This window comes from Mustela nivalis (genome assembly GCF_964662115.1).
Source record: "Mustela nivalis genome assembly, chromosome: 3".
In the NCBI taxonomy this organism is placed as follows: Eukaryota; Metazoa; Chordata; class Mammalia; order Carnivora; family Mustelidae; genus Mustela; species Mustela nivalis.
The window spans coordinates 180,058,713-180,067,217 of NC_139022.1; the positions used below are offsets into that span (position 1 = coordinate 180,058,713).

The 8,505-nt window shown below is 64.1% G+C and overlaps 1 protein-coding gene across 4 annotated transcripts in view; it reads left to right on the forward strand.

The window, feature by feature from the left end:
* The window catches only part of SLC9A3 (solute carrier family 9 member A3), a gene marked incomplete at its 3' end in the record, with an annotated part of 44,859 nt that extends 36,589 nt beyond the window's left edge, over positions 1 to 8,270 (forward strand). For 2 of the 4 annotated variants that reach the window (XM_082724594.1, XM_082724596.1), the window contains exons 11-17: positions 1,099 to 1,214; positions 1,797 to 1,926; positions 2,144 to 2,320; positions 2,560 to 2,632; positions 3,072 to 3,185; positions 3,535 to 3,778; positions 5,490 to 5,573. In XM_082724594.1, the coding sequence (XP_082580720.1) occupies positions 1,099 to 1,214; positions 1,797 to 1,926; positions 2,144 to 2,320; positions 2,560 to 2,632; positions 3,072 to 3,185; positions 3,535 to 3,778; positions 5,490 to 5,493 (858 nt within the window). Of the gene's footprint in view, positions 1 to 1,098; positions 1,215 to 1,796; positions 1,927 to 2,143; positions 2,321 to 2,559; positions 2,633 to 3,071; positions 3,186 to 3,534; positions 3,783 to 5,489 lie in introns of those variants that run through there. The other 2 variants (XM_082724593.1, XM_082724595.1) reach the window with 2 other exon arrangements.
* Between the last annotated feature and the right edge of the window lie 235 nt (positions 8,271 to 8,505).

The following is an 8,505-nucleotide window of genomic DNA, read 5'->3' on the forward strand; positions in this document are numbered from 1 at the left end:
ACCAGCCTGGGCCTACTCAGCCTGGGGAGCTAGGGATTGCCCGTCCGTCCCGGCAAACCTCACGGACCTCATCCAGGGGGCATAGCCAGAGCCCTGGAAGCATCCGTTCCTTCAAAGGGGAGTGTGAGTCCTGTCTCCAGTGGGCTTGTCCACACCAAACGTACAGCCCGATACCCCAACACAACCAGGGGTCCCTCCAAGACAGACGGACACAGGGGAAGGGGCCTCTACACCATTGGCCAAACTAATGGCAGCATGCTCCCCTTGGAGCCCCAGCCCACAAGCCCCAGGCACTGGGAGGGACGAGGTCCCCTGCTGTCTGCACCTCTGGCCCAGGGCTGGGTGCTGTTGTGCTCAGATCTCTGCCCTTTGGCTCTGCAGAGGCTTCTGTGTCCTCTGAGGCTGGATGGACGGGCAGGGGGCTGTCCTGCCTGTGCACACAGTGACGTCCCCTTCTGCTGGCGAGCCCTGTCTCTTGTGGGCGCCCTGATGCCCTGAGCCCCCACGTGAGAGATGCAGGCTGCGGGCAGCGTCCCCACCGCGCAAGGCACTGACTGCCCCCCTCCAGCAACACGGGCTCCTCCCTGCTCAGGACTGGCTCTGCCTGCAGCCAGGATGGCATGTGATCCTGGGCTGGGCCTCTGGGCCTCCTGCCCCGCCACATCGGGCCCTGACCTTGGTGCCCTCCCAGCCCCACGCCCACCCCTGAGGAGTCCCTGCTCTTTCCCAGGGGCCCCTTTGGCCCCATACTCCCACCCAAGGAGAGTGGCTGTTCTCAACTTCCGTTCCCGTTGGGCTTGGCTCTATGTGACCTTAGTCTCATTCAGTTCTGGACAGAGGCCTGGGGGTTCCCTCTCAGGGCAGCCGGGTGGAAGTCCCCAGCAGGGACAGGAGACAGCTCCCCAGTCTGGGGGAGCAGCAGTGGTTCCTGATGCCCACTGAGGGTCTGGGATGAAGGACCCATGGTCCTGTCTTCACTTTCCCCTGCCACCACCAGCCGCCAACTCAGCACGGCCTTACCAGCTCTCCGAGGGCTGGCGGTCGCCCGGCATCAAGGCACTCCACGGCGCGGGCTGATCCGCTCTCCCCTCCCCACAGGGAGAGCGCCGCGGGTCCCTGGCCTTCATCCGTTCCCCCAGCACCGACAACATGGTCAATGTGGACTTCAGCACACCAAGGCCCTCAACCGTGGAGGCCTCTGTCTCCTACCTCCTGTACGTGCTCCCGTTCCCTTGGGGTTCCGCCAGAAGAGCCCCCCCACCCCGGCCTGGCCCCTCCCGCCATAGCCCGGGAGGCTGCTCTGGGGAGGGGTCTCACCTGACCCGCACATCCCAGGCCCTCCCGGTCACAGGCAGCAGGGCCCCTGTGGACAGTCAGTAGCCTGTGGGCCTCTGGGGGCCCCTGAGAGTCATAAGCGGGTGGAGTAGAGGCCCCGGACTGGACCCCGGGATCTAGGTGTTTCCGGCTACAAATGCACCTGTAGGAAATGTGAGCATCTGCCTGACGGGAGACAGAGAGAAGAGGGAGCCGGCAGGACCGGGCAGATCTGGGGCTGAGGCCTCACCCCCGGCCACCCCTCCCTCCGCGGGGCCCAGGCCATGGGCCTCCTGCTCTGTCGTGCTGCGCAGCGGGGTCTGGGCCAGCTGGGGGAGGCGTGCGGAGGGCAGGGGGCACTGGGTGTGTGCGAGGCAGGTTCCTGGGGGGTCAGTTCCTGGACCAGCCTCCTGGGGTTGGTGGCGCCCAGGCTCAGGGGTCGAGGGCCGGGCAGGTGGGCGATCACGGCGGCCCCCACGCAGGAGGGAGAACGTGAGTGCGGTGTGCCTGGACATGCAGTCGCTGGAACAGCGGAGGAGGAGCATCCGTGACACGGAGGACATGGTCACGCACCACACCCTGCAGCAGTACCTGTACAAGCCTCGGCAGGAGGTGGGCGTGCGGGGCGTGCGTGGGGGGTGGGTACAGAGCCTCCTCCTCTGGGACGGCCTCAAGGGCTGGCGGGAGGCGGGGGCTCAGCCTCGCCACCAAGTCCCTGGGTGCTCTCGCCCCTGCATCCATCTGGCTGGGGACTCGAGTGGGGCCGTGTGGCTGGGAGCAGCCTGTGCGAGGTGCCCCTACTGTGACCGTCCCGCGGCCTCTCCCCCAGTACAAGCATCTCTACAGTCGGCACGAGCTGACCCCCAACGAAGACGAGAAGCAGGACAAGGAGATCTTCCACAGGACCATGCGGAAACGCCTGGAGTCCTTCAAGTCTGCCAAGCTGGGCGTCAACCCGAACAAGAAGGCGGCAAAGCTCTACAAGAGGGAGCGCGCCCAGAAACGGGTGAGGGCAGGGGGCGCGTGGCTGTTGGCAGAGGGACTTGGGGTGTCCTGAGGCGTGGGGTCACCCCAGGGCACCCCCAGGGACAGGCCCGAGTGGGCGCTCTGCTCTGGAACCACTCACAGTGCAGGACGGGCCCTGGAGGGCTCTGGGCAGCGCAGCACAGGCTCGTCTGGGACCGGCTGGGGCGGTCGGGGTCTGGGTGTCGCTGTGCCCCTTAGCAGTTTCCTTTTGTTTCTCAGAGAAACAGCAGCATTCCCAATGGGAAACTGCCCCTGGAGAGCCCCATGAACAACTTCACCATTAAGGAGAAAGGTACTGGGGGGAGCACAGTGGAGTGCTCACCAGCAGGGCCCAGAGACACAGGCGATGGGGCAGGAGGGGCCCAGAGGGGGTCCTGCCAGAGACCCTTCCCCCTGGCAGCCAGGACCCTCCACGGGGTCCTCCGGTCCCACCCTGGGCAGGGGGCTGCTGCGGGAGGAGCGGGGACCGCAGGGCTGGACACGCACCCTGGCTCCTCTGTAGCAGGGGAAGACCAGCTGCGGCAGCTTCGCTCTGCCTGCCCTGTGCTGACATGGCGGTCCGGGCACTGCCAGCCAGCAAGCGGCCCAGAAGAGGGTGGGGAGCACTGTGTGTGTGATGACACTGTGGCCTGGTGACAGGCCTCGGGGTGCTCTGCAAGGTAGTCAGGGGCACGACACTGGTGGCTGTGTGCCCAGTCCCCTTCCCTCATGCTGCCCTCCCTTGCCACCAGATTTGGAACTTTCAGACCCCGAGGAGGCCCCGGACTATGGTGCTGAAGTGGGCGGGGGAATCGAGTTCCTGGCAAACATCACACAAGACACCACGGCCACAGACTCCCCGTCAGGTGAGGGGTGGGGTCAGCCCTGCCTGGGCCGCAGATGTGAGCATGGTCATTGGTCGCTGACGGGCACCGCGGGACCTGAGAGGCCTAATGCTGGGTCCACGTGGGTGCGAGTTCCGCGGTGGGGAGGCGCAGGGTCTCTGCTCCAGAGAAGGGAGCAGTTGAGTGTCCTGCCTCCTGCGCACAGAGAGACAGAATGGGGTGCAAGGCCTGGAGCCCCAGAGACCTTCCAGGTGACCTTCCGGGTGTCCGCGGCAGGACCAGCTGACGTCGGCCACCGAGGGCAGCACCCTCCCTCCCTGCCGTCCCAGGTTCCGCCGGGACTCTGACCAGCCACTGCCCTTTCTCCTAGGAATTGACAACCCCGTGTTCTCCCCGGATGAGGACCTGAGCATCCTCTCCAGGGTGCCGCCCTGGCTGTCCCCTGGGGAGACGGTGGTGCCCTCCCAGAGGGCCCGTGTGCAGATCCCCTGCTCTCCAGGCAACTTCCGCCGCCTGGCGCCCTTCCGCCTCAGCAACAAGTCCGTGGACTCCTTTCTGCAGGCTGACGGCCCCGAGGAGCAGCCCCACGCGACCCTCCCTGAGTCCACGCACATGTAACTCCGGACCCCGCCCACCCCCCTGACACCTCTCTCCTCAGCTCCTCCCCTAGCCAGCTGCCTCTCTGGCTCTGGACCCGAACTTCTGCAGACTCTGTCCAGCATCTCTTACTCCTTCTCAGCCTCTCTTCCAGCTGCGCATTCCCTAGGACGTCGGTCTGAGTCTCGGCCTGTCCCGAGACGTTGGGACCCAGAGCTGTCTGAGGGTCTCTTTAGCCCCTGTGCTAAGCCCGTGAATCTAAGTCTTGAGCTCAGAGGGACCTGAGCACAGGGCTGGGTGGGGGCTGCGTGGGAAGGGGAACATCTGTTTCTCTCCCTAAAAGCCCTGGGGCTTTGTGAAAAGTCCATGTGACAGAAGTGAGTCCAGAAGAGCAACGGGTCCCTCTCAACCTCATAGAGAGGAGCTCAGGGCAAGGGTACAGGGAAGTGGAGAGCAGGCCAGTAGCCAGCCAAGCAGGCCAGCGCCTCTCTCAGGAGAGAAGTCAGGGGTTGGGGGTGGGGGTGAGGGGATAACGCAGGGGTGGAGGCAGGGGGTAGTGAGGGGCTAGGCAGGGCTGGGAGGTAGGGGGGAGGCACCTGTTCAGCAGGGGCTTCCAGGCCTTCTTGCTGGGTCCCTAGAAGGTGCTGTCCCCACTTTACCTTCCGTAGGGAAGAGGGTTCACACCTTTGTGCAAGGTTTTGGGTTCATTTCACGTTTCCTTTGGGTGTTGGGTGTGCGCTTGGGAGGAAACAGGAAGCAGACCCTCCCCCCCGCCCAGGAGGGGCTCTCACAAAGGCACTCTCCCAGGCATTGCAACGGAAGCAGGACCTCCTGTTCTCTCCTGTGGTTGCTTGGGGAGGGTGTCCACCAGTCCAGCTCAGGAGAGGCGCTCCGTGCCTGCAGGGTGGGCTGCCTGGGGCAACATTCTCTTTATGCGTGAAGCCGGCTTTCCCGGGGTGCTCCAGGGACTGAAAGAGTTTGTGGGAGACACCTGTGGCGGGGCTTCTGTCCGGTGCTTCTGCTGCTCCTCTGCCTCTTCCTGGCTTCTGCCTCTGAACCCCATAACCTTCTCTTCCTTGAACCTCCTTGAACCTCCAACCACTCTCTTCCTCAAATCCTGCTTGTCCTGGAGCGGGGCACTGTGTCTGGAGAGGCCCTGTGGCCATGACCATTCCTGGGCAGGGGGGCTGCATCCCGCGGGCCGGACGGGGAGCCGCAGCCTGTGGTAGGGGAGCCCGTCGGGGTGGGGGGCTGCAGAGGCAGGTCCTCAGCTGACCCTGTCACTGTGGACCTTGCTGGCCACACGGCCAGGGCATGGCCTCTGCGTGTCCCGCAGCATTCGGGGTAGTGGGCACGGGGCACAGGCTGGGTGGGTTGGGCCCCCTCCAGGCTGCGCGGCCGCCCTGGAAGATGAGCGGGAAGGTTGCAGGGCCTGGACTGTCCCTGGGCGTCCTGCACCCGCGCGGGGCGGTGGTGGTCTCCAGAGGCGGGGCCGCCGGCAGTCACCTGGGAAGGCGGGCGACGCCCCCGGCCCGCGGGCCGGCTCCGGCTTTTGGCCAACCCGGGAAGTCACGACCTCCGTGCGGTTTGTGCGGAAGGCCTGACAGTCCGGCTCGGCCCGGGAGCCGCCCCCGCGCCGCCGCCTGGGTCCCCCCTGCACCCCCGGCCCCCGCCCCACCCGGGCCCCCCGCCAGGTGCCCTCTGCGCTCATGCCGTCCTCTCCCGCAGGTGACACGGGCTCCGACGTGCCGCTGACCGGACGCTCGTCCCCTCCCGCCGCCGAGAAGCCTCCGATCCCCGCGCGGTCCCCGCGCCCGCGCGCCCGGAGCCCGGCCCCGCCCGCCGACGGCCCGCCCGCCGCCGCCCCGCCCGCCGCCCCGCCCGCCGGAGCCCCGCCCACCGCCCCGCCCGACCGCGAGCCCGGCGCCGGGCCCGAGCGCCGCGGACTCCCGGGCGCGCATGCGCGGTCGGCGGCGGCGCGCCGCGTGCACAGCCGTCGCTCCTTCCAGCGGCCCCGCGCGCGCCGCCGCCCCGCGCTGCTGAAGCTCGCGTCCCTGCAGCCCTCGTGCCACGCGCCGCCGCACGCGCTGGAGCAGGAGGAGACGCCGCTGTGACGCCCTGGCCCTGCGGTCTCCCCGGCCGGGGTCGAGGTGCGGGATTGGAATCCGTCCCGGGGGACCGCGCGTGCCACCCGGCCGGACCCTCGGAGTTCCCGGGAGCCACCTGCAGAGAGGCCCCTGCGGGCGACGGAGGGGACCGTGGCAGAGCCTCTTCCGGCTGCCGCGCGGTCTGGGCCCGTGCCTTTGCCCGGACACTCGGCCGTGGGTCCTACTGCGCGCCTGCCCCGGTTTTGAACCCAGCCGGCCCTTGCGTGTTACTGTCAGCCCTGACTTAGCCTCAGGAAGGGCCCTGGGTCCCCAGAAGTGGGCTCCGTGTTCCAGGTCCGCGCTCTCCTCGGCACTGCCAGGGACACGGAGACTGTTCGCCCGCCCAGGATTCCTGGCTCTCACCCCCCCGCGAGGCAGGAGCCCAGGTTCCAGGAGCGATCTGCAGGCCGAGGGGCCGGCGCTGTGTGCCGTCCTAACGTACACTTAACCGGTTCTCTGAACTACCTGTCACCTTAGGGACAACTGCAGACACGCGTTTGTTTGTCCTTTTGTGTTGTAACTCCCAGAGCTCAGCACGGGCCTGGCTCCGGCCCAGGGCTCAGTGTGGCAGCCTCTGGCCTTCCGTGTCCCACCTGCTGCCAGGAGATGGCCGGGGCCGTCAGAAGGTTGCACCGGCCACGTGGGCAGGTCTACACAGCTCCAGCTGAATGCGGGGGCCTTCACATAGCGAGCAGCTTACTGGGGCCAGGGCCAGGTGGGGCGGGGACCTGCTGTTTCATGGAGAACCAAGGGACTTGGAGCAGGGCTCAGACCTTCACAGGACCTCTGGGCCTACCCTGAGAATGCTGTAACATAGACCCCTTCTCAACCCCTCCAGGGACATGGCCTTGGGCAGAGCTGCACCCTCTGCCCCCACCCCCGATCCTCTGGAGGGAGACCACTGTCTGGCTGACCTGTGCGGGGAGCAGATGAGGGTGTGGTGAGGTGGCTGCCACACCGATCCAGGAGAAGCCCTCATCCGTCCTCACCTGTTGCTCAGACAGGGTTTTGTGGGAGGAAGAGGTAGTAAGGATCAGAGGGATGAGGGCCTTCAGACGGACACTCCTGGAAGCTCTTCTAAAGAAGCCCAGCTCAGCCCTGCTCAGGAGAGAGTGTGCTGCCTTGTGACTGAGTTCTGTTGATGCAAAATTCCCAGCCATCACGGGCGAGGCCTGATAGCACTCCAGTGTTTTCATAGTGCACACGGAGACCCTGGCAAGAAAGTGTGCGATCTGCTCTTCATACCTTTGCTGTTGAGAAATACAAGGGACAGTCACTGGGGCATCTGCTCAGCAGCCCAAAGCTCTTGACCCCGAGAGCAGATCTGCCCATCGCCTAAGTCACACAGGTGGGCGGGCTCCATAGTTCTTCCCCACACTGTGCAAGCATTCTGACCCACTCTGTGAGCACAGAATCCAGCCATTATTGGGGCCACCAAAACCTGCCGGTTAGTGACCCGACAGACTGCCCCCAGGCCAGCCTGGTCACCAAGCCACAGCATCCAAGCACACCTCCAGGAAGGTGCCCACTGCAGCCAGGTCAGGCGAGGGTCCACAGCCCAGCTGGTCCGGCATCTTGCTGCCTTAACCACTCACCTGGATCGCTGGATGGACCCGGACCCCACGCCCTGCTGCAGAGCTAGAGGCTGAGCCAGGGCACATCCTTCAACCCCAGAGAGAGTAAACCGGCGGGTCTTGACGCTCAGCTCTCAGCTGGTGTTTTCTGTCCTGGATGGGCCCAGGGCCGAGTGCAGCCCTACAGGAGCTGCGGTTCCCGGTGGGAAAGCTCCCAGCAGAGCCCCAGGTGCCAGTGCTCGTGAGAGAGCTCTGGTGTTTCCTCCGTGGACAGTCTTACACAGGCTCGTGCTGTGGATACACTTCATAAATGAGAATCCTAGCTATTCCTGTCCTTGTAAAACAGAATGTAAACAAAGTCTCATGAATGTATTTCCTTAGGAAAACTGTTGTAAAACTTTTTATTATAAAAGAATTCCTATTTATTTAATACTGAATTTTGGCCTACTTTCTGGCGGACTGTAAAGAACACAAAGATAGGAGTTGCTGTCTTTCACGTCTGTGTTTTCTTGAGAATGACTTGGTCACAGTGCTTATATACCGTGTACGAGTCCGTCCTCTTCTGTCACGAAAGGAGATTTAAAGAATTTCATTGGAACTTGAAATGCTAACCTAGGAGTGGTGTAAATTGCATATGTTAATTTTGTGAATGTAATCTTCGTCAAATTTTGTGTAACTGTGATCACAGAACAATGTGCCTTACAGCGTTGGGCATGCTGGGCAGGGGCCCCGCCGCAGACCCTGTCACACCCGCATGATCACGTCTATTAAAGATGTTTTAAGGTGGAGCGCCTGGTGGCTCAGCGGGTTAAAGCCTCTGCCTTCAGCTCAGGTCGTGGTTCCAGGGTCCTGGGATCGAGCCCCATGTCTGACTCTCTGCTCAGCGGGGACCCTGCTTCCCCCTCTCTCTCTGCCTGCCTCTCTACCTACTTGTGATCTCTGTCTGTCAAATAAACAAATACAAAAATCTTAAAAAAAAAAAAAAAAAGATGCTTCAGGGCACTTTGGGTGGTGACCATGAGC